The sequence below is a fragment of the Xenopus laevis genome, chromosome 3S (assembly GCF_017654675.1).
Source record: "Xenopus laevis strain J_2021 chromosome 3S, Xenopus_laevis_v10.1, whole genome shotgun sequence".
NCBI lineage: Eukaryota > Metazoa > Chordata > Amphibia > Anura > Pipidae > Xenopus > Xenopus laevis.
In genome coordinates this window covers 88,938,787-88,965,321 of record NC_054376.1, presented here as the reverse complement: position 1 = coordinate 88,965,321, position 26,535 = coordinate 88,938,787, and the positions used below count along the sequence as shown (strand labels likewise).

At 38.3% G+C, this 26,535-nt stretch overlaps 1 protein-coding gene and 1 long non-coding RNA gene across 3 annotated transcripts in view; one reads left to right on the top strand and one right to left on the bottom strand.

Annotated features, from left to right (window-relative positions):
- The window catches only part of cpm.S (carboxypeptidase M S homeolog), a 43,830-nt gene extending 26,100 nt beyond the window's left edge, over positions 1-17,730 (top strand). For both annotated transcript variants that reach the window (XM_018255969.2, XM_041588613.1), the window contains exons 4-9: positions 3,848-4,017; positions 5,169-5,353; positions 8,501-8,656; positions 10,765-10,917; positions 15,335-15,483; positions 17,318-17,730. In XM_018255969.2, the coding sequence (XP_018111458.1) occupies positions 3,848-4,017; positions 5,169-5,353; positions 8,501-8,656; positions 10,765-10,917; positions 15,335-15,483; positions 17,318-17,494 (990 nt within the window). In that variant the 3' untranslated portion in view covers positions 17,495-17,730. The remainder of the gene's footprint in view (positions 1-3,847; positions 4,018-5,168; positions 5,354-8,500; positions 8,657-10,764; positions 10,918-15,334; positions 15,484-17,317) is intronic.
- On the bottom strand, positions 17,455-25,519 carry LOC108713155. The gene is made up of 3 exons (XR_001935119.2): positions 24,757-25,519; positions 20,879-21,030; positions 17,455-17,585 (listed from the first exon to the last, which is right to left on the bottom strand). It is a non-coding gene; the product is annotated as an uncharacterized LOC108713155 (long non-coding RNA).
- Positions 25,520-26,535: the final 1,016 nt, after the last annotated feature.

Genomic DNA, 26,535 nt, shown 5'->3' with positions numbered 1-26,535 from the left:
TGCTCAAGGAAAGTGGAAGCAGAACGAAAGACATCTGCAGATCAACCTGCTGGAGATCCAGGCAATACGACTAGGTCTCCTTCACTGGCAACAAGTCCTCAGGGGCCAAGCGGTGAAAGTTCAGTCGGACAACTCAACGGCTGTGGCTTTCATCAACCACCAAGGCGGTACAAGAAGCCAGGGGAGCGCTAAACGAGATAAAGCTTATCTTTCGATGGGTCGAAGCTCAGCAAGTTCACCTGTCGGCCATCTACATTCCAGGTTTGCTGAATTGGGAAGCGGACTTCCTCAGCCATCAGTCCCTGGACCCGGGCGAGTGGTCACTAAAAGATGAAGTCTTCCAAAAGATATCACTACGGTGGGGCATCCCAGAGGTAGATCTCAAGGCAACCAGGCACAACAGAAAGGTTCCGATGTTCCTAGCTCGTTACAGGGATCCCCTGGCTCACAATGTCGACGCCATAGCGGCTCCTTGGCCCTTTCAGCTGGCGTATGCCTTCCCACCTCTGCCGCTCATCCCCAGAACCATCAGAAAGGTTCAAAGAGAACGGACCACACTTATTCTGATTGCTCCAAGGTGGCCCCGATGGTCTTGGTTCTCAGACCTCCTCAATCTATCCGTGGCAGAACCATGGACCTTACTGTCATTTCCAGACCTTCTCACCCAGGGGCCGATTCGGCATCCAAACCCAGGAAACCTCAACTTAATGGCCTGGCTCTTGAGACCCAAATCCTAACCCAGAAGGGTTTTTCCAAGGCCGTTGCACACACAATGTGCGCAGCGCGGAAGCCTATTTCAGCCAGGGCCTACAACAGAGTTTGGTCCACCTACCGCCAGTGGTGCTCTAAACACAGGGTAAAGTTCCGGGAGTTATCCATTCCACACATCCTGGAGTTCCTGCAAGAAGGTCTCTCCCTGGGCATGTCTCTAGGGTCCCTGAAATCTCAAATCTCAGCCCTTTTCGGTTCTTTTCCAGAAACGTCTAGCTCTACTTCCAGACGTTAAGACATTCATACAGGGAGTGGCTCATGTGGCTCCACCAGTTCGAGCACCATTTCCTTTCTGGGATCTGACCCTAGTGTTACACGCTCTTCAACTGCCCCCATTCGAACCTCTAGACTCAGTGCCTCTCCAGTGGCTCACCTGGAAAGTGGTTTTCCTGCTAGCTATTGCCTCAGCGAGACGTGTCTCTGAAGTCAGTGCACTATCATGTAAAGCTCCCTATCTCATCTTCCATCCGGACAGAGCTGTTCTTCGTACCATCCCTTTGTTCCTACCAAAGGTCGTTTCGGAATTTCACCTTAACCAGGAAATTGTTGTGCCATCCTTCTGTCCTGCTCCAGCAAATCCTAAGGAAAGAGCCTTGCACACTCTTGATCCTGTCAGAGCCTTAAAGTTGTACCTGCATAGAGTTCAAGACATCCGTAAGTGCGATGCACTGTTGGTGCTCCCTTCATGACCTCGCCAGGGTAGTCTGGCTACCAAGCAGACCATTTCTCGATGGATCAAACAAGCTATCCAAAGAGCTTACACAGCAAAGGGGAAGGATCCACCAAACAGAGTCACTGCTCATTCCACCAGGGGTGTGAGTACTTCCTGGGCGTTCCATAACCAGGTTTCAGCTGAGCAGCTGTGCAAAGTGGCAACGTGGACTTCCGTTCATTCCTTTTCCAAATTTTACCACTTTGATACCTTTGCGGCATCTGACACTTGCTTTGGCAGAAGGGTGCTGCAAGCCGCGGTGGTTTCTTCTCAGGCCTCTTATCCCACCCGGTTTTCTGGGGACAGCTTTGGTATGTCCCAAGGTCCCTGTGTCCCCCAAGCTGACTTGGAGAAAAGGAGATTTTGTTTACTTACCGTTAAATCTCTTTTTCTTCAGTCACTTGGGGGACACAAGGCTTCCCTCCCTGGATTGAGGCCTTCACTTCCTTCAGAAATGTTGTGGTTAACAAGTTTTTAGGTTGTTTTTTTCTACATCTAGTTTTATTCCTGTTGACTTTGATACAAACTGTCTTAAGCTCCGCCTGCTGGGTGTATAGCCAGTGACTGAGGAGTCAGTTTTGTTTTATGGTTGTGTCCTGCCTCCTAGTGGTACTAGCTATACCCAAGGTCCCTGTGTCCCCCAAGTGACTGAAAGAAAGAGATTTAATGATAAGTAAACAAAATCTCCTTTTTGCGCACATGTACTGGCAGATTAAAAGTCTCTACTATTGAATAGATGCTGTTTTTTGATATCGACACTTGGGGACAGGTCTATCAAAAATCAGGGTTGATAAATCCTGAAACAATGAAAAATATGTAAATGACTATACAGGCAAGTTTTTTCTGATACTTCAAACAGTCCAAATATGCTAAAGACAAAAGCCTCATTGAAAATGAGTGGAACAATGTGATTCTCACTTCTGTACAAATCTTATATTCTGTGAAAATTCCAACCATGACTATTTGGGTCGAGTTTTTTCTAAAATATGCTAGCACTCAAGAAAAACAAATGGGATTGCAGAATCATGATTATTTTCCCTCATAACCAAAGGATTATTCTTATAGTTTATTTTAAATTTTACAATTAGTTAATCAGATTTTATTATTTAAAAACGGACAGTAGTAACCCTACATTATCTGATTATTTTATTACTCCAAAAAAGTTACCCTTAAGGTGCATCAATTAGTGAAAGTGCTTAGTGCTAGGCACTTTGAGCAATCATTTCAATACTAGCATGACAACCAACTAATTTATCGATAAAACCATCAATTCATTTATTAATTCATTTAATCATCAACTATAGTTCATTCATTAAAGTGCCTGTGCTTCAATATAATATCAAGTAATTATGAATTCATTTTAGATCATCAATTAATTAAGGTGCCAGTGCCAATAAATATCAGATTATTTAAAAATGATTTAAAAGGAAAAAAAGAGATTGAAATGCAAAATAGAGTAGAGGTGGAGCTGTCCCGATTTCTCCTAACTGATTCTTTTTCTATCTATGCCCTGGGACACCACATGGGAAGAAAGACTGGACACTGGGGACTTCAGTCTCAATTTTTAACTAATCTGTGAAAGAACTAACTAAAAAAACGCAAATCCTCAGAGCCATAGAATAAAAGAGAATTGGAGAAATGAAGAGCTGCTTTGATATTAACCCAAATCCTTGTGCGGCTATTGAGCGTCGTGATCAGTGCTTTTTTAAAAAGTTATTTAAAATATAAAAGAGCAGAAGTTATGCCGACGCACGTTTAGCATTTGCTTTGTCAAGGCAGAATTTGGCTGGCTGGTCTCTGCGTCGCTCTTTAAAGCTTCTGCATGTGACTTCATTCAGTTATCGTGAGAGGTGCGCGTCATCGCTTTCTTCATCGCACATTTTTTTTAAACATGCAGGCTCCTCTCCGTGTCACTCCCCACCCATAGGTCATTGATTTAGGGGAGTTTACCAACAGAATTCTAATATCTCTATCTAAGAAAAGGTTTATTATTAGGATTTATACATATACATAAGCCTTCTCGCTTTGCAACGTCAGCATCCTACCTCTCTCAAAAGACAGAAACATACTGTATGGGTGAGGTGATGGACAGGCTTGTAGCTGTGTGCTCTTTAAACCTATTTGTTGTAAAAACTGCAAAAAAAATCAAACCCAACTGAAAAAAGCTAGTAAAAAACCCATAAATATTGTAATGTGGTGTTACTTTTTATTTGCACAGTTGGGAAGCCAGTTATGGGATCATAAACCAAATACATGATGACAGTGTGACTTTAAAAATGAACATGTTATTTTTTGGTTACTACATATAGATGAATCCAGGCTCCACTTGTGTGTTATGTCCCATTATCAATCATTGTCTTTCAGGTGGTTGGCAGGGAATTAATGCTTCACCTAATAGAATACTTGGTCACAAGTTATAAAACTGATATGGTGATATCACAATTGATAAACAATACCAGGATCCATATCATGCCTTCTATGAATCCAGATGGGTTTGATGCATCAGTTCAAGATTGTTACGGCATAATTGGCAGGTAAGGATTTTTATTATAAAAATAATAATGCCATTATCCTTACCTAATATATTTATTGGCATCAACAGATTGATAAAAAGGTCTTCACTCCCCAGTACTTTGGTCCTAAATGCAGAGTTATAAGGTGGGTTTACTGGCCGCCATGTTTGGACTCATGTCTGTGATCAGACATTACAAATGCCAACCTCAAAGCATAATTCTGAATTTCAAGCATGGGTACTAGGGAATGGGGTTCATTTGAAGAGTTTGATGGTAGCTAAGCTGCATGAATCCATATTTGTGGCAAAACAATCATATTGGGTTTATTTCATAATTCAATGTTTTAATAGACTAAAGGTACTGAGATCCAAATTATAGATTGATTGCTTATACAGAAATTCCCAGGCTCCATTAAAGGAAAATTATACCCCCCAAACAATGTAGGTCTCTATTAAAAGATACTGAGTAAAACAGCTCATGTGTAAAACCCTGCTTCATGTAAATGAACCATTATCATAATAATATACTTTTCTAGTAGTATGTGCCATTGGGTAATCATAAATAGAAAATTGCCATTTTAAAAAAAAAGGGCCGCCCCCTGAGATCGTAAGATTCACTGTACTCACAAATAAACCACAAGTAAGGTCACATGAGCCAATTAACAGACAGAGTTCTGCCTTTTGCTTCCTCACTTCTTCCTGTTACAGTTAGAGTTGTAGTATTTCTGGTCAGGTGATCTCTGAGACAGCACAGATAGAGTCACAAAATGGTGGTTCAAGGCAAGAGATGTAAAAGGGCAATATTTATGTAAATATATATTCCAGTTTGGTAAGATTCTTTAATATGTCATTCAATTTGATATAAACTATCTGTTGCTTAAGTATTCATTTTGGGCGTATAGTTTTCCTTTAAGAAACTGGGTATATTAGATGATGGGTCAAAAAGAGGTGGTGAAGGGACTATCAAGTAGCAGGAACGTAACACCAGGCCCTGGTGCATTCTTGACAGATATTAATAAAGTCAGCACCTTGCTGGTCCCTTATTTGACTTAGGGATCAATAATATTGTAAAGGGAACATGAAATTTAGAATTCTTCCTGATTCAACATCTCAGCAATATATGCACTTATTGGCGTACCTATCTAATCACAACAATGCTTGTTTTTTTTCAAGGACGAATAAAAATGGATATGACCTGAACAGAAACTTTCCTGATGCCTTTGATTTAAACCCTAATCCTATCCAGCCAGAGACCAGGGCAGTGATGGACTGGATTAATAATGAAAACTTTGTCTTGTCTGCCAACTTCCATGGTGGAGCTGTAGTGGCTAGTTATCCTTATGATAATGCAAATTCAGGTATGTGTCAAAGCATGCCCCCAGCAGCATTCTAAGAAGCACAGAGGACTCGTAGCTCCTGAGTGGCACATGCGCACACACACTCGCGGGTAGGAGTGTGTGTGATGGTGGCCAGTTGGGCTCTAGGACCATGCAGCCCAGGGGCTGCCACATTCCCTCGGTCATGTGATTTGTGCTCTGATGAATTTCAGCTATTCTTTGCTGCTTTGCTTCAGAGGAAACAACCTTTTCTGCCTGTCATGGCTTCCAATAACATGAAATGCTATTTGGCTGGTGTACACAAGTGACAGGTTGAGGTCCTACTTTCACTCAATGTGCTTTTCATTTAATATTATCAGGAGTAGCATTTAAGCTGCCCAGACCACTTGCGGATAAAATGCCACAGTTCTAATGGCCAACACTGCTAGTTCAGATGGTTATTAAATTGTGAGAGTGTGTGTGTGGAGAAGTTTATCTCCATCCAGCTTAACATAACAGTGCTACATCTTGGTTTGCTGACTCCTGATCTTTCCCATTAGCACACCTTCTGTTTTGTACCCCTTTTCATTGTAGTCTCTCTGTTTCTAATATAGTTAGTTAGCCAAAAATGTAAGGCATAAAGGCTGGAGTGACTGGATGTCTAACATAACAGAACACAACGTCCTTCTTTTCAGCTCTCTAACTCTGAGTTAGTCAGTGACTTGAAGGGGGCCCACATGGGACATAACTATTCAGTGAGTTTGCAATTGATCCTTAGCATTCAGCTCAGATTCAAAAGCAACAGTTATGACCCATGTGCTCCCACTCAAGTCACTGATTGGTTACCGACTGGTAATTTATTATTTATTTATTTATTATAAACTTCTAATGGTTCAGTGTTTTATTTTTTCACATACTACCACCTCCTTGTTCTCACTATAGTGAGCAGTGTTTGTTAAAATGATAATGAAATATCTGTCACAGACTTAAAGGAGTTGTTTGCCTTCAAACACTTTTTTCAGTTTGTTTCAGATTGTTCACCAGAAATGAAGTCTTTTCCCAATTACTTTCTATTTGCTATTTGTGACTATTTGTGATCTATTTGTTTTTATAATATTGAAGTGTAAAGTTTCATTTTTCACCTTCTAAAGCAGCTCTGGGAGGGGGTCGCCAACTCTTTAAAGGAAAACTATACCCGCCAAACAATGTAGGTCTCTATAAAAAGATATTGCATAAAACAGCTCATATGTAAAATCCTGCTTCATGTAAATAAACCATTTTCATAATAATATACTTTTCTAGTAGTATGTGCCATTGGGTAACCATAAATAGAAAATTGCCATTTTAAAAAATAAGGGCCGCCCCCTGGGATCGTAGGATTCACTGTACTCACAAACAAACCAACAAACCATACATGTTAGGTCACATGAGCCAATTAACAGACAGAGTTTTGTCTTTTGCTTCAACACTTCTTCCTGTTACAGTTAGAGTTGAAGTATTTCGGTCAGGTGATCGCTGAGACAGCATAGAGACCATCACGAAATGGTGGCTCAAGGCAAAAAATGTAAAAGGGCAATATTTACTTAAATATATATTCCAGTTTGGTAAGATTCTTTAATATGCCACTTAATATGATATGAACTATCTGTTGCTTAAGTGTTCATTTTGGGGGTATAGTTTTCCTTTAACTGTTCTAAATTGAAAACTTCGAATTAATTTTTGGGTACTTCGACCATCGAATAGTCCAACTTCGATTTGAAGTTGAAAAAAAGTTTAAAATTCGAATATCGAAATTTATAATTTACTGTCTCTTTAATACTTCGACTTCGACCATTCGCCACCTAAAAGCTGCCGAAGTGCTGTTTTAGCCTATGGGGGGCCTCCTAGAACCTATATGGAGACAATTGGTGGAGTTTGAGAGATCGCAGTTTTTTGGGAGAAAACTTTGAATCGAAGTAGATTGAAGGCGCTATTCCTTCGATCGTACGATTTGAAAACAGACCACTTCGACCCCCAAAAACCTTCAACCTATAATCGGTTGGTCTTTTTGAATTCGGAGTTCGCAGATTTTTTAACTTCGAACTTCGACCCTTGATAAATCTGCCCCACAGTTGATACATTTCTTATCTTTGTCCCTGCTGAGCAGAATCCCTGAGGTTCATTAAAGGTAGCTGTTAGAATTGATACAATAGTTGATAATATTTTAGGGGCAGATTTATTAAGGGTCGAGTTGAAAATTTTAATTTTCAAGCTTTTTTATGGTCAAAGCTCTCAAATTTGACTAGGGAATTAGAAAAATTAAAACATTAGAGATTTATCATACTCTGGCCCTTTAAGAATTCGAATTTGACTATTCGCCACCTAAAACCTGCTGAATTCATGTATATGTCAATGGCAGAGGTCTAGTGACCAATTTGGAAATGTTTGTAGCCTTCCTGACATTCAAGGTATTTTTTTAGAGAAAAAACTCAATCGAGTTTGGTCAAATTCGATTCGAGTTTTCAGGTTGGTAAAATTCGTCCGAGTTTGACGTATTCGATTTTTCATAAATAACCCCCAATTGAATTTTGAGTAAAATCGCATTTATGTGAGTTAAAAAAAACACATGAATTCGAAATTCGACCCTTGATAAATGTGCCTCTAAATGCAGCAAATTGTAACAGTTCAGAATGCGCCAGACTGAGACACCAGAGACAGGAATATTCAACTTAAATTCTGCGAAAATGGTAAAAGATAAGAGATGGAAACAATTGAAAAAAATCTTTGTTTATGGTGAACAATCTGAAAACAACTGAAATGAAAAAAAGAGTTTGAAAGGTGAACAACCCCTTTACATGGGCCTGACCATCTTCTCCAACCAATCAGCACACTGGTCAAACAGACAGAGATTATTCAAGGTGACCTGCTTTATTGGTACAGGTGAATAAATACCATGTGACATCACCCTAAAACTGACTGTCCCTTACACTAAAATCCATCTCGAATAAATTGCAGTTGGCTTAGATAAATAATTAACTGTGGGGAGGTTTCCTCATTTATAGTGTTTTTTCCATAATTTGTTTTCAGCCTCGTGCATTAACTGACTTGTTATATAAAACATTTGGTATTATATTTGAAGTGTTTTGCAACTTTGAATGGGATCCAGTTACTAAACAGATTACAAACTTACACAATATTTTCATCTTTTAGAAAACAATGAAATAAGTCCAGACAATGATTTCTTCAAGAATCTTGCAACATTGTATGCAACCAACCATGCTAACATGCATCAAGGCGTTCAGTGTCTAAACACGGCTATTTTTCCTAATGGCATCACCAATGGTTACTTGTGGTACCCAGTTCGAGGTAAGCCGGTTTACAGATATGTTGTTTGTCTTGTGGTTTTCTAAAAAGAGATATGGCTGTGCAATGGCAGATGTTCTAGTCCAGTGATCCCTGCACAGTGGGACTTTTGGAGCAACATGTTGTTCCCAGTGGCCTCAAAGCAGGAGCTTATTTTATAATTTTTGGAGGAAAGCTTGGTTGCACAAAAACAAGGGGGCAGATTTTTTAAGGGCAAAGTGGCTAACGCTAGCGACATCTCTCCAGAAATCCCATCACCAATTTATTAACAGGTGTAGGTGACAATTCCCTAGCGAACCAGACTGTCGCTATCGTTTATTCGCACTCTATCACCAGGCGGCTTTTCACTCGTTACTCCACAAATTCAGCAAAGTGTGAATTTTACTTTCAGCAGAGTATTCTTGGGCGAACTGCTAAAATGAAGCTAGATCTTCCTCAATCTTATGTTAGTGACATCATATCCTGTATGTCGGAAATGCATTAAGTTTGTAAAAACACTGGCGACTTTTCTTTTTCTAAGCGGGATTGCCTGCAAAAGTCCTAACCATTAATCTTTTTTGGGTTCACATTTTTCCCCAGTCATTTGAGGGGCATGGAACATTCACTTTAGGGTGGGCTCATGTGTAGGGCATTAGAGGATTTCTTTTGTCTTTGTTCGGGTTCCTTGGACATTTGTAATAAAAAGTGGCCACTTCAAGTATTTGTACCAACATTTCTAATTAAGATGTCGATACGACTTTAATGTACCCGCCCTATTTAAACTCACCTGAGCATAAGAGGACTAACGAAGTTTCGCTAAGCAGAAGCGATCTCTAGCGTACTTTCACTTTGAAACAATTGCACTTCCACTAGCACACTAGCGAAAAGCCACCCAGGACGCAACTTCGCATTTTAGTGAATTAGCGTAGTGGTAATGAATTTTCTCCTGGAGAAGTTGCGAGAAGTGTGTTGAAAAATGCGCTGGTAACAATTCGCCCTTTAGTGAATCTGCCCCATGGTGTACTGCCAAACAGAGCCTGTAGTCTGGCAGTCCAAATAGGGACAGTCTACCAGTCACAGCTTTTATTTCGCATCCCAGGAACTCTTTTCATGATTGTGTTGCTCCCCAACTCTTTTTACATTTGAATGTGGCTCACAAATGTAAAAGCTTAGGGAACCCCGTTCTAGTATAACTGGCCAACTAATGACAAATACTACATTTCAGTTCAAATACATTTATCAGTCCTCTTACACTTACTATTAAAGCTTAAAGTTTAATTGAACTTTTAGTTTGATACAGACAATTCTCAATTAATCTACATTTTTTTAGATGTTGCGGTTTTTTAATGATTCCATTTTTTGTTCAGCAGCTCTCCAGTTTGAAATTCCAGCTGCTGTTAATTGGGGTACACTTTACTCTGGCAACCAGACAGTGGTTTTCCAAATATATAGGAGTGAATCTGAATATAACAAAAAGGCAAATAAGTAAAAAAAAATGACAGTAGCAAATTTTGACAGTTGTTTGAATCTCCCGCCAATCCAGTCCTCCGTGGTAGAGATTGAGCTAGGCTAGAAGAAGCAGAGCAGGCAGGGAAATCTACAGCATCAGGTTGGTGAGAGGATTGTGTTACAATATAACATTCCAAAATATCTGGGATTCATAAGAAATGATTTTCTTCCCCTGAAAAATGGAGCATTTGGAAAGAAAAGGGTTAAGTTCATCTTGTTTCTTTATAATGTGCATCTGTTCATTGTGTAGCAGGCTTGAAGAACTAAGGGCTCTTACTGACGAGCGGTTAAAGCTGCGCTCCCCTGCGTTCCGTTTTTCTGCGTTCAGCCACAGGGGAGCGCAGGAATAGACACATTTAGCTTTTTTCAATGGCGCAGAACACAGGAACGCGTCTCAACCTGCGTTTGGCGCCTACACGCGCCAGTGTGAGTACAGCCCCATTGTAAAAAGCTAAATACGTATATTCCTGCGCTCCCCTGCGGCTGAACGCAGAAAAACGGAACGCAGGGGAGCACAGCTTCAACCGCTCGTCAGTAGGAGCCCTTAGGAATTAGTCATTTGTTAATTTCAACAAAATGATCAACTTGGAAAACAAAATAACATAATATGTAATTTATTTTAGGTGGGATGCAGGATTACAATTACATCTATGGCCAGTGTTTTGAAATTACCATTGAACTTTCATGTTGCAAATATCCAGATGCATCAATGCTGTCCGAGTTTTGGAGTGAAAATAAAGTTGCTCTAATTGAATACATAAAGCAAGTTCATAAGGGTATGTAGAAATCATGTCTAAACCATTTGTTTCCAATAAAAAGATATTTCCTTCCAATTCAACCCTATATCCACCCTCAGATGTTGGTTGACTACAACTCCCAGAATTCTTTACTTAATACGAGACAAAGCATTTTAAGAGTTAAAGGACCAGCAACACTAAAAATTATTAATCAAATGCAGGCGATGCTCAACTATAACTCACCGCTTGTTGTAGCATCGGGTGCAAGCTCCTGGTCCCCCTGCCAGGGACCCACTTATAACTCCAAGAAATACACAATGCAGCACTCCGAATCCTGTGAAAAGTGATTTATTGTGCCAACAAACTAGGCAATGTTTCGGGCCGATGCCTTTCTCAATCCTGTGTAACTGTGTAACATCACTCTCTAAATGTATGTGTTAGGAGGAAGTGGTAAACAAGCCCCACCTTCCACAATGAGGTACAACTCCCATGATGCTTAGTGACACTCAATTCAATACAAAACATTCAGAGAAAATGATCCATATTGTGTATAAAACACTTTGTGTCCATAAATCCAGTTCACAAGTCTTTGTTAGTGAATCACACACTCTCAGTGGCCATGAATACAATTAACAAGTGATGTGTAATTTTCTTTGTATAGGAAATCCATTTTGTATCCTAAGTAAAAATGTAATTCACACTTTTACATATGGACATTTTTACTTAGGATACAAGATGGATTTTCTATACAAAGAAAATTACACATCACTTGTTACTTGTCACCTGAAACCGGACACTATACAAACTTGAGTGTTCACAAAGCAAATTCATTCCTCAATGTTCCCAATCACAAGGCCAAAGTTACAATGGAGCATCTGAACAATGAGAGGGGAATATCCTACAATGAGTTAGTCAAGCCCTGATCTCAATCTAGTTTATAATCTGTGGCACTATTTCAAAATTGAGATCCATCAAACTAATCTGTATAATGAGAAGCAAATCTGCCAACACAATGACCCAAATACATCCCAAAGAGCCTGTAAAACTGCTACAGACTTCCCCCAAAGGCTTAAATGTCTAAACAACAAAATATCCAAATGTATTTTTCTATGTTCTTAAGATTTCTTTCTAACATAAAAGAATGCTGAAATGTCCCTTGAGCAAACAAAGGAAGTTACACTGGTTTTCCTGCGTGCAAGCATACACATACAGTGGTGTGAAAAACTATTTGCCCCCTTCCTGATTTCTTATTTTTTTGCATGTTTGTCACACAAAATGTTTCTGATCATCAAACACATTTAACTATTAGTCAAAGATAACACAAGTAAACACAAAATGCAGTTTTTAAATGAGGGTTTTTATTATTTAGGGAGAAAAGAAATCCAAACCTGTGTGAAAAAGTAATTGCCCCCTGAACCTAATAACTGGTTGGGCCACCCTTAGCAGCAATAACTGCAATCAAGCGTTTGCGATAACTTGCAACGAGTCTTTTACAGCGCTCTGGAGGAATTTTGGCCCACTCATCTTTGCAGAATTGTTGTAATTCAGCTTTATTTGAGGGTTTTCTAGCATGAACCGCCTTTTTAAGGTCATGCCACAACATCTCAATAGGATTCAGGTCAGGACTTTGACTAGGCCACTCCAAAGTCTTCATTTTGTTTTTCTTCAGCCATTCAGAGGTGGATTTGCTGGTGTGTTTTGGTTCATTGTCCTGCTGCAGCACCCAAGATCGCTTCAGATTGAGTTGACGAACAGATGGCCGGACATTCTTGGAAAATCTGCCATGCAGGCCGTTTTTGCCCAGTCTCTTTCTTATGGTGGAGTCGTGAACACTGACCTTAATTGAGGCAAGTGAGGCCTGCAGTTCTTTAGATGTTGTCCTGGGGTCTTTTGTGGCCTCTCGGATGAGTTGTCTCTGCGCTCTTGGGGTAATTTTGGTCGGCCGGCCACTCCTGGGAAGGTTCACCACTGTTCCATGTTTTTGCCATTTGTGGATAATGGCTCTCACTGTGGTTCGCTGGAGTCCCAAAGCTTTAGAAATGGCTTTATAACCTTTGAAATTGAACTCAGGTGTGATAAACCACAGTTAAGTTATTTTTTAACAAGGGGGGCAATCACTTTTTCACACAGGCCCATGTAGATTTGGAGTTTTTTTTCTCCCTTAATAACGTAAACCTTCATTTAAAAACTGCATTTTGTGTTCAATTATGTTATCTTTGACTAATAGTTAACGGTTTTTGATGAGCAGAAACATTTAAGTGTGACAAACATGCAAAAGAATAAGAAATCAGGAAGGGGGCAAATAGTTTTTCACACCACTGTACATAGCATTACTTTACATACCAGTAAGCATGTTTTAGCCTTTAAATATACTGTCTAAGGCTATCATAAATCATACTGAATAATTAATGCTATTTATAGTAAACAGGAAATATATGAAGCTAAGCAGTTTTCCTGCTGACCTGATTTTGGTCTCAGTAGTGAGGAGTCTATGTTTTTTTGGTTCTATTTGTTTGAATAAAAAAAAAAATAGAAGTTTTTGTTAATGAATTTGAAGGCTGATCCAATCTAAAGACATGGGGTTGCTTCATTCAATCCAGTCAGGTAGCTTTTTAATGCATTGCACCAAACAGTAATACATGAATTAGCAGAAACTATAGTGACTGTACCTAATGCACCACACTGAACCACCATACACAGGCGAGATGCAACACAACAGAATTCAATCTGCATTTGGCAATTTAGTACAGAGCTGTGGGTACAGTCACCATACTTTACAATGGACTCTGCTAATTTGTGTTCCTAGCAGTTTTTTAATTTTTATACATACATAGTTACATAGTTATGTTGGGTTGAAAAAAAGTCCATCAAGTTCAACCCCTCCAAATGAAACCCAGTGCACACACCTACGCACACCCACTCAAGTCCGGACTGGGATTCACAGTAGGTCCTGGCATTCCAAGTACACAGAGGCCCAAGCAGCCCCCCACCAACCCAATAAATACTGACTGTCTATGGCAACTTACAGCAGCCCCTCTGGCATTTGCCAGAACCCACAGATTGCCAGTCCGGCCCTGCACCCACTGAAACTGTATATACCAATATCTATATTAATTGTAGATTTTAATATCACAATACTCTTGGATATTATGCTTTTCCAAGAAATCATCCAAGCTCCTCTTAAAGGCATTAACAGAATCAGCCATCACAACATCACCCGGCAGTGCATTCCACAACCTCACTGTCCTCACTGTGAAGAACCCCCTACGTTGCTTCAAATGAAAGTTCTTTTCCTCTAATGCTAACGGCAGACAGGCAGATTCGGGAGATTTAGTCGCCTGGCGACTAATCGCCCTTTCTGCGGGGCGACAATCTCCCCGAACTGCCTTCTTCCTGCTTGAATGAGAAAACACCAGCGTAATGCACTCATGGCGCTTCGTTTTCTGAAATCACCGGAAGTTGCCTCACGAGGAAACTTTGGGCGATTTTGGAAATTGAAGCACCACAAAATAGAAGGCAGTTTGGGGAGATTGTCGCCCCACAGAAGAGGCGATTAGTCGCCAGGCGACTAAATCTCCCCGAATCTGCCAGTCTGCCCCTATCCTAAGGGTAGAGGCACACAATGGTATTTGGGGGAGATTGGTCGAAGTTGCCTCACGAGGAAACTTGGGACAACATCGGAAAATGAAGCGCTCTGAGTGCCATCCCATCAACGATTTAGATTCTAGTCAGCGCAAAGGCATTGCGGTGAGATTAGTCGTCTGAAGAGGCGATTTGTCACTGGGCGACTAATCTCCCCCAAATAGCATTGTGTGCCTCTACTCTTAGCATAAACATGAATGCCATTACTTTACATATCAGTAAGCATATTTTAGCCTTTAAATAGATTCTAGCTGGCCGGTAGGTAGTTCGGGGAGATTAATCGCCCGAATAAGAGCCGATTTGTCACCAGGCGACTAATCTCCCCAAATCTTTTCGGGGTGGCCTCTGGTGCGGTGATACCTTTTATGGTTAAAAAGATCTCTGATCTTCATTTCAACAATAGATAAAGGTGCCCAAACAAACTGCCCTATTTAACTAGTGTTAACAGGAATGTTCTTATCTAGAAAGTATTTTACTAAAAAAAGGAAAAAACAACTCCAAAACTGCATACCCACAAGATTAAAACAAAAGGAATCTCATTGCCTTTAATTTGGATATGGGATGCCATATTGGGCTTTCAATTACTTTTGTCCTTTCTGCAAAAAGGATCATTGTCAGATTTTCGTCATTCCAGTAAGGATTATTATTATTATTATTATTTTTTTTTTTTAAAAAAGGGACTGGACTAATAGATCAAATATGGATCAAGTAGCTTATGAAGTGTTATGGCACCATACTGGCCAAGAGAGAGGCCTGAGCTTGAGATCATACATCAGTGATAACAAATCATTTTATCTTCTCTATGTCATCACAGGAGTAAAAGGACAGGTGTTTGACCTGCTAGGATATCCCATTCCTAATGCAATTGTGGAAGTTAAAGACAGAAACCACATTAAACCTTATAAAACCAATAGTAATGGTGAATATTATCTTCTCCTCCTACCAGGAGTCTACACAGTCATTGTAAGTATTTGTGTCTAACTTTTATTTCAATTACATTGCTGTGCAGTGAATTTTTTGAGATTTCCACCAAATGGAAACACAGGAGATAATTTATGTGATATCAGGGCCAACTGAAGACCCAAGATTAAAAAGTAGTCAAATACACTTCCTACACCCTCAGTATAGTAACTATATAAAAAATACAAATTATGTAACATGATTATTGCACAGATGCTCTGAAATTATAATCAATATATAACTCTAAAGGGGTTACAGTGTAGACCTAAATATCTTTACTCCTTAACTGCATGATTTACATAGGGCACAAAGAGGCTGCTAGACCTTAAAGTGGACCTGTCACCCAGACACAAAAATCTGTATAATAAAAGTCCTTTTCAAATTAAACATGAAATCCAATTTCTATTTTTTATTAAAGCATTCATAGCTGTTGTAAGCTCATTTTAAAATCTCAGCTGTCAATCAAATATTGTCTGCCCCTCCTCTATGCCCTGGGCATAGAGGCGGGGCAGACCATTACTTTCACTTTCCATTCAGCACTTCCTAGATGTCACTGCTCTCCCCACATTCCCCCGTTCTCTTTACCGTTTAATTGTGTAGCCAGGGCATGGGGATGGACATCAGGTCCCCCATTCTGGTGCACAAACAAGATTCTGATATGATGCAAGGCTTGTCTTAATAACAGTGTCCACAAAATGGCTGCTGCCTGCTTGCCATGATTTTGAAATCCCAGACTGAAGGAAACAAGATTCAAATAATTGATATTGTGTAATAAAAGTTCATTTTGCTTGACTAATGTGATAGAATAGGATTTTGAATCATTTTTTTGGGTGATAGGTCCCCTTTAACTTTTGTCTTCAATTTTCAGTGAAGTTTTAATTGCTTACATTTAGAAAGTTGCTCATTTCCACAAGAAATGCTTATATTACATTTTTAATTTTCATGGTAGTTTCTCTTTAATAATATCTATAGTTTTTGTAATCTATTGTACTTAAAGGAGAACTAAAGCGCCAGGACTTGTAAAAGCAATACATTTGCTTCAGAAATTCTGAACTGATTAGTGTCAAGGCCCAAAGACGCAGTTTGCAGTGTGAACCAAGGAGGAAGCGGTATAGGAGGAACACAGTTCACGGTACAGAAGGATTAGGCAGAAGAATCGTCAGTTCAGGCAAAGGTCGGTTCAGGCAGCAAGATTTCGTGGTCAGGATTCAGGCTTGGGTCAAGGATCAGAAATACACACAAAAAACACACCCAGGAACTCTAAGTAGAAGAACCTATAATCGGGCAAAGATTCAGGCTTCTGACGTCCTTTTATGCGACTTTTCGCGTAATTACAAATTATTTTAAAAAAATACATTAGTGCTGGGAGCCCTGCAAGTTATAAAAAAGAACATGGTGGCCAGGGCCACTACAAGTTATTAAAAACAAACTGCACTTCAGCTGCTCTCCCCCTCCCGGATGGATTGGGTAATGAGTGGAGCAGAGGTAGGCCTTGACTCAAAAGCGGTAATTGGGCAGCGGAGATGATCAGAGAAGGGAGGGATTTGTATGATTTTCAAATTTACCAGCAAATACTGTACATTACGTGTACATTTGTAATGCTGAGCCACAATTACTGGCTAGGCCAATCCAATAGCAGCAAGTGTCAGACCTAGTAGCATACTTTGTACCTTTTATTACACGACCACAAATGAATCTGAATCAATTCAGAAGCAGGGTGATACAGGCTATGCTGCATTGCTTATCTTCCATTATGAAATAATTATGCAAATTCAAACAATTTCATACAAAGAAAGAAAATTGGATTTTTTCTTAATTGTTTTTTTTTTTATTTTAGGTGTCAGCCTCAGGTGTGTCAACTCTTCAGACTGTTAATATCAAAGAAAGTCAGAATCTTTATGCAATGAAACAGGACTTTTTATTACATTTGCCAACGTCAAGTGTAAATAGCCATCTACAAATTTGTACTTTACTCTCCTTCTTAAGTACCATATTGGTAATATTCTGTACTTGATTGTCCCAAGAAGCTGAACTAGAGAAATCTACTGACACAAAACTGCCTTATTGCTCTGCCGTTGGTGCATAGAGACGCTGCCAAGAAATATCTGCAGGAAATGACAACATTTTAGTTATGGTTAAAAAATGGCATCTGTGTGTATTTAAATATATAATGCATTAAATAAATATCTATGTATGAAAGTGAATGTATCAGAATAAAGTACACGGAGAACAATTCTAGTTGCCATGTTACAGTGGTGCAATGTGCATACTTCCTCAAATATATTTTTTTATATCTGTTTAAATTGCAAATAATTCACTTTACCATTTAAAATGCAATTCTTGAACCAACAAATTTTATTTTTTTTAGCTGTAATATTGGTGTGGAGGCAGGCATCTCAGCGTAGTGTGCCTGATTCTGTGCTTCAGAAGGAGCCACCACTTCAAAATGGAACTGTTTTGAGACAGCTATTTTCTCCCTTCTTCATTGTATTTAACCATGACCTAAGTCATGTTCACCAGCCCTACCTAGTGGTAGACATGAGATTAGCAACCAAACAGGAAAAATCTGTTTTTTTTGTTTGTTTTTTTTTTTTAAAAACAATGTTTTAGCAATGCAAACAAATCCTTCAGCAGAGGTGTTAGGGAGCTGCTACCTGGTTAGCTACACATTGTTCTGTTAATAGGCTGCTGGCAGTGTAGCAGTAAAGAGTGACTGAAGTTTATCAGATTACAAATCACATGGTTTGAGGGCACCTGGGAAACTGACAATATGTCTAGCCCCATGCCAAATTTCAAAATCAAATATAAAAAAATCTGTTTGCTCTTTTAAAAAATGGATTTCAGTGCAGAATTCTGCTGGAGCAGCACTATTAACTGATGCGTTTTGAAAAAAAACCAAAAACGTTTTACTACGACAGCATCCCTTTAAGATATTCAGGCACATGCAAGGGTGCCTTTTCTCATATCAGACCAAAGAAGTTGTCTGAATTTTTTGCTGTAACTACAATTTCCTTTGGAAGTTTTTTATACAATAGTACACTCTTTTTTAGTTAGGAATACATTCATGTTCCGTGACCAAACTGAGACTAAGGGGGTTATTTACTGAACTCCGAATGCAAAAATCATGAAAAATTAGTGATTTTTTTTTTTAAATCAGACTTTTACAAAAAATCATAAATTTTTCGGGAATTTATTAAACCCAGACGATGGACAAGTCAGAATCTGAAAATCCGGGATCTCAGACCTGTCCAGGTTGCATAAACGTCAATGGGAGCAGTCACAATGATTTTTTATGTGCGCTGGGTTTCATGCAATACCCCAAAGTTGTCTGGGTGAAAATTATGAAAAAAGTGGAAATGGGATGAAAAAATCTGGGGAAAAAAACAGATTTTTTTTTTTGCTGCAAAGCAAATTTTCGGTTAAAATGTAATAATAAATCAGCATAAAAAAACCGGAGCGGATTTGCTTGGAGTTTGTAGCAGAAAATATTGAGATAAATTCAGACTTTGATAAATAACCCCCTAAATTGTGTTTTTTTTTCTTACTAAGAGAAAGAAAAACTGGGTATTTATTATAAATTACCTTTTTTTCTCAATTCAAAAATGGGCAAGCATATTTTAAGCAGTAATTCTAAGCTTCTAATAAAGTGCCTGTGACATCACAATGGTATTTCCCTGTTAACATTCCGTTCCTCAATGCAACAACACCCTTTCAAAAGTACCAATGGTGTAGTAATGTTTACAGTAAATGTCAAATATTTGTACTTGAAATAAAGTATCTACAATATTGTTTCACACTGCAGAAATACCCACGGTGCTGGAGTATTGAATAGGTGTGAATAATGGCATTTGCAGGGCAATATTTCACTGTATAAAAACATTGTGCATAAATGTTTCTTTCTTGATTGTTGGTCGTGTCTGCTCAAAAGTCTCCTGATTTTATTTGAGTCTTCTGTTATACATTAATAAAGTGTCCTTATATGTCTATTAGTGACTTTATTATTTAAAAGTATTCTGCTATTAAATTTACTCTTGGAATTCTGTCAGCCAGACTTCAGTCTCAGTATTTTATAAAACAAATCTCCTTAATGACTTATGATATTTATAATTTACAAGATCTGCTGATTTCTTTCCATGCATCGCCTTGTAAATTACTTCTTTACAAACGGCACATTCTGAAGGCAAAAATATACCTTAAAGGGATACGGTCATGGGAAAACATGTTCAAAACGCATCAGTTAATAGTGCTGCTCCAGCAGAATTCTGCACTGAAATCAATTTCTCAAAAGAGCAAACAGATTTTTTTATATTCAATTTTGAAATCTGACATGGGCTAGATATTTTGTAAGTTTCCCAGCTGCACCCAGTCATGTGACTTGTCCTCTGATAAACTTCAGTCACTCTTTACTGCTGTTCTGCAAGTTGGAGTGATATCACCCCTCCCTTTTCACCCTCCAGCAGCCAAACAAAAGAACAATGGGAGGGTAAGCATATAGCAGCTCCTTAACACAAGATAACAGCTGCCTGGTAGATCTAAGAACAGCACTCAATAGTAAAATCCAGGTCCCACTGTGACACATTCAGTTACATTGAGTAGGAGAAACAACAGCCTGCCAGAAAGCAGTTCCATCCTAAAGTGCTGGCTCTTTCTGAAAGCATGTAATTGTACCAGAAAGAAAGGAACTGAAAAACAGGGCATAGAGGCTGATGTAATGATATAGGTGGGACCGGTATTCTCATTACTCAGATATACTGCAATCCTTACAACTGTGAAACCAGATCGGGATACATCATCATTTAAGTGTTTTTATATTTCATTAATTCTCCCTTTTGATTTTAAATGAACTATTAAATGTTATGTTTTATTGAGTGATTCCTTCTTCTACAGACTAGTGGAATGCGAACTGTTGCTTACGTAATTAGCACCCCTTACACTGTTGCACTTTATTAACTCCTAATTGTTTATCACAAGATATAATAATGACAACACATCAAAGTGTGGACACAATGAATTTATTTTGAATCAATTTGTTTGCACTCATGAAAAAAAATGTTTAAGGCATTAATTATTCATTTTATGGTTTCTAAACAGTGGTGATGGGTGTTTAGAAGGTGCGGAAAAACCAAGAAACCCATTTTGTAATCTTTCTGAAAGAACATGACCAGGCAAAATAACCTGAGATGGCTAAACTAAAAAAAAAAAAAAAATAAACTTGCTGGTTCAGGAATGAATTTTTTTTATTGTAGAGTGAATTATTTGCAGTGTAAACAGTGTAATTTAGAAATAAAAACTAAACTATAAAAATCATGACAAACAATATCATCATAAAAATGAAAGTGTTTTAAAGGAATTACAGTATAATTTAATGTTCCACCCTTATTATCTGCACTGGTTTTACCTGTAGAAATGTCTGCAACAGTGAGAAGGTAAAGACTTTTCTCTGGAAGGACTTCCCCCACCACCAAATCTGTTGGAACGTCTCTTTACATCTCACTTGCTGTGCTCAACAGGATGGTCCCACTAGAAACAAGCCATCTGCAGCTCCCCAAGCTAAAACGGACAACCATTAGGGGATTTGAATGTTGCAGTTTGTTAACAGAACATTGCAAATGCGGTCACTCCTAAACTATAATGGATAACGTAGAGTGTATTAAAACTGATACAACTATTACAAGTCACCTTGAAGTTGAAGAAAACAGACTAAATGGCACATTGCTACTTTTCCTTAAGTTCCATAGATTCTACAATATGTGGCAAGGATAAGGTTAATGTCTGATTTTCATTAAGGAAAGCATTATGAGATAGCTATGACTAACTATATACTAAATATTTATCTTTCCCTGATGGATATTTTGTAATTATTTGTCCGACATAAACTAATCTGACCTTTGCATTTGTCAGTATGATTAAATACTGCCTTATGGGTCTGTGAAATGAGAGCAAGACTAAGACTTCCTTTGTGGGTTTTATCTGGGAATATCCCACTGCATAGTTTAATTTTTTTGAGGCTGGTTTATAATAAATCTGCCCCAGATGTCGGTAACAACCCAAGTAATCCACACATACAAAGAACTAAAAACAAATAAGTCCATTAATTATGTGTAATAAAATGGAAAGACACAGGGAATAAGTATTGAACACATGAAGAAAAAGAGGTGCAAAAAGGCACAGAAAGTAATAATTGAGTGCCTCTACTCCTGCGGCTGAACAGAAGAAAATAAAGCGCAGGAGAAAACTGCCGTATGTAAGAGCCCTAAGGGCTGTCGGATGAAGACACTGCATGTGGCGTTCACATCAGTCTTCTATAAGTCGATTTTTCTATAAGTCACATTATCTTTGGACACATGCGACTACAGTCGACTTGTCGTCTGCGTTTTGTCAAGAAAAACATTGACATGTTCAATACTTATTTTCCCCACTGTATATTCAGTATATTGTGAGTGGGCCCCTAAGCTCAGTAAGTGACAGCAGCACAGAGCATGTGCAGTGAATCAGTAGATAAGAAGATGGGGAACTAATGGGGCATATTTAGAAACACAGATCTTTACTGCTAAAGGGCCGTGGTTGCCTTGGGCTGGTCCAGAAGCTCAAAACATAATGTACATTTTTAGCCTACAGCAAAAATATTTAGGGGCAGATTTATCAAAGGTCGAGGTGAATTTTCGAAAGAAAAAAATTCTAATTTCAAGCTATTTTTTGTGTACTTTGACTAGGAAATAGTCCAAATTCGAATACTGAAATTTATCATGTAGTCTCCTCAAAAATTGAACTTCAACCATTCACCATCTAAAACCTGAAGAATTGCTGTTTTAGCCTATGGGGGACCTCCTAGAACCTATCTGGAGTCAATGAAAAATTAACGCTTTTTTTAATGAAAAACTTCTAATCGAATTCGATCTAATGCTCTATTCCTTCAATACGTACAATTCAAATTCGGCCGAATATGGACCTATTCGATCGAAAACTGACCTGTTCGACCAATAAAAAAAACTTCGACTTAATTTCGATTGGTCTTTTTGAATTCGGATTTCGAAGTTTTTTCAATTCGAAATTCGACCCTTGATAAATATGCCCCTTAGTATTCTATTAAAAGAATTGAGATGTGTCTGAACAAAGCTTATCAGTTACTGAACATGTGCAAATATTCCTAGTTTTAGTAAAAGAGTCTGATTATTGTGCATTCAGTGTGTATGGGGTCTCAATGTAGTATTTGTTCTACTGGGGAGCAGTAGCAAGAGATTTCTGGTGCTCTATAACGGCATTATTAAATACAGTATATAAGCTGAGTGAGTTAGAAGACTACCGACTATAGACTAAAAGCACTAGATTAGTCCTACATTCTGTCGGAAAGGAACATTCTACTACAGGTTTTCAAAGGTCCCCAGTGATAAGAAACTACTAGCAGGTGCTGTACAAAGTTAGTATCTGTGCAATAGTCACACTGATGCAAAGTCAGACATGTTTTCACAGAACTGCTCTAGTGAAGAGGAGGGGGCATGAGAATTCTGTATGAAGTTACAGAAACACCACAAAATGTATATATGTAAAGGAACACAAGTAAATGTATCTAAATCAGTTTATTAAGTTAATTTAAGGGTTACAATATTTTTGTGTTGTCTGCACTTTAACACCAGAAATGCTAAGAAATAGCACACACTGAATTGTATTTTGAAAAGAAATAAAAGCTCTCCTACTGCAAGGACAGCAGCAATATGCCACCTCCTCATACAGAGCAAGCATACAAGATACCTTTCCTGTTTTTATTTATGTGCTGCAAAAAAGGAACACTTTGGGCAAAATATTCAGTAACCAGTAAAATAGATCAGTTTTAGCAATTCCTAAAGAGCAAACAACACGGGGATGAAAACCACTTCACACATTTGTTCCCAAAAATGCTCATTAAGACCGTTAAGTAAATATTCTGAATAAGGCATCTATCTCCAGATATAGACTGAAAATGGAAGCGTTCATGTTAAGGACATTAGGATTGTTTGTTTACCTTTAAGGCAATTACTAGCTGAGGATTTGCATGTATTTCACAGTACAAGTACAAAGAGGTAAAGTGTCTGGTGGAGAGCAGTGATTCTCAGGAAGAAAGGAATAAAAAAAAAAGTACTGCCAATAATATCTACAATAGATAGCACGTAGCAATGCCGGTAGCTACTCACTGTTTTTATACAGAGGAGTATTTGCAGGGGGGCTCAGAGCCCAAAATATACACCACAGAATACAATATTACATTTTAGCCGAATGTCTGCAGTCACTTCTTACAACCGTCAGAACCTGACCCGAGTCTATGAAAGAAGACGTTAGATAACAAGAGACCCAGTTGCTTGGTTAAAGGAGAAGGAAAGCTACCAAAGCAGTTTATTGCCAATAGATTAGCCACAATAGTGCAAGTTATACCACTATATTTATGCTGCAGAATGCTTTACCATACCCGAGTAAACCGTTCTAGAGGCTGTTCGTTTAGGATAGTAGCTGCCATATTAGCTTGTTGTGACATCACTTCCTGCCTGAATCTCTCCCTACTCATTCATAGCTCTGGGCTCAGATTACAGCAGGTTGGGGAGGATGGAAAAGGGAAGGATGAGCAAACTGAGCATGCTCATGCCGAGCCCTGGAGGTTTAAAGGAGAATTCAACCTGTGGGGAAAAAACCCACGCATCTTCCGCGTTCTATGTAAACTGAGAGATTGTCAATTTCCGGGTGATTCCACGCATGCGCAGTTGTCGCAAACGGCTAACTGCTCCAACTGTGAATGCGCAGAAATCTCCCAGTCGGCTTAGAGAGGACGCAGAAGACGGATGCGTGGAACTCCGCTGAAAGAATCTGCAGCGAGTGGTTAGTATGGAGTATCTCCTCGGGGGTACAGGGTTTTTTGCCCACAGGTTAAACTCTCCTTTAAGTTGAAAACAGGAAGTCTGATACAGAAGCCCATGTGTACACAATCGATGGAAAGAAATGTGGTGTTTCTTTTGACAGAGGACTCAGAGCAGCATTACTTTGAGGGTTTAATGGTGTATTTGTACAAACCTTTCTGATAAAGCATACTTAATTTTAACCATTTCTTCTCCTTTAACCCATACATCCTCAAGGAAGGAAAGAAATGTACTCTTTCCTATCCACAGAATGTATTTTATTGGGTTTGTATCAAGTGTCACTTTCATTGACTGACAGCTGGCATGTTAAGTTGAGGTTCAGAAACCAATGCTTCCTGTAGTAATATCCAATATAAATACTTGCTTGCCTATCTTGCTAATGGAGCAGACTCACCTGTTGTGATACGTGGGTGCTGGATTCCTGGCTGGATTTGCTTCATCATATAAATTAATTTAGGTGGATTGTGCAGCTATTCGTTACGATATTAATGCACTGCGAAAGCACAACACTGAGATGGAATTGTAAATAAATACTACAACACTTAATAAATACATGCAACAATTAAATTAGAAATAGGGATGGGCGAATTTGTCCTGTTTGGTTTCGCCAAACATTCGCTGATAAAACTGTCACGCGGCGAAATTGTTTTGACGCGCGCCTTTTTTATTTTGACACACAACACCATACAAGTCTATGGGCGTCATTTTTTCGGCGAAAAAATTCGCCCATCCCTAATTAGAAGTCATATATGCTGAATGTGTTCAAATTAACATACCAATTACATGATTTACAGATTTTATCTTATGGTGCATTCAAAAGAATTGAAATTAAGACTCTTACACGCAGGAGTGTGAGACGTTTGAGCAAACAGGTTCCAGTTATACTGCCTCAGATTGGCATTTAACCAGTCATTTCTGCATTTCTATGGACACATGAAGATATATTTAAAGAGAAATACATGGTTATCTCACAAAAAACACACAGACTTGTATTAAATAAAGCATATTAAACTGTCATCAATTACAGATGTTGTTCACTTTTCAATTAACTTTTAAAAGTATGTTATAGAATTGTTAATTCTAAGCAACTTTTTTTTTTTTTAATTTTTTTTTAGTTTTTAAATTTGTTTTCTTGTTTTGACTCTTTCCAGCTTACAAATGGGGGTCACTGACCTCATCCAAAAAAAACAAATGCTCTGTAAGGCTACACATTTGTTATTGCTACTTTTTATTACTCATCTTTATATATATATATTCAGGCCTCTCCTATTCATATTCCAGTCTCCTCAAACCAATTCATAGTTGCTAGGGTATTTGGACCCTAGCAACCAAGCTGCTGAAACTGAACTGGAGAGCTGATAAATGAAAACTAAATAACAAATAGTGCAAATCGTCTCAGAATATTACTCTTTACATCATACTAAAAATTAAAAAAAAAAAGTGAACAACCCCTTTAATATAGCCATCGTTAATTTCAGCTTAATAACTAAGCTATAAAATCAATTTAACAATACAGTTAAACCAAACACAATCCAGTATTTCTGAACTTTTATACTTACCAAAAATATATTAGTAATATGTTATACCAGCAGCTCATAGAAAACGGACATCAACACAAGTTCCCCTTTAAATAAACATCATATGCTGCAGATGGATTTACTGTAACTGTGATTTAGTATTTTATTTTGTGTTTTTTTAAAATTATTATTGTTCCTATCCTTCTTATTAAGTTGTCAGGGTTACTAACCTTAGCAACCACAAATAAAAGACTGACGATGAGGCTTCAATTTTATTCTTTTTTCTTTTTCTTATTGCTTATGTGTATTTATTCCCGTATGACTTTGGCACATAAGTACAAACAATTAATAAACTTTAGCGCCACAGCCATTGATACTGCAGCTTGTGTAGAACCAACACAGTAAAACAAACATCCAAGCTTTAGGTTGGTTGCAAGCAAAATCATAATATTTAGCTACTTATTTATTAAGAACTGAATGTAATATTTTGGCAACCCTACACCAAACAATATGATTTGTTGTTATAAACATACCTTCCTTCATATGTTCATTTAATTATTCCTCTCTTAGTAAGAAAATGTCAATTTTCTAATTGCTAAAGCGATCCTGGTGTGTTGCAAGATCAAAAAATACCTGGAAAAATGCTACGAATGTAA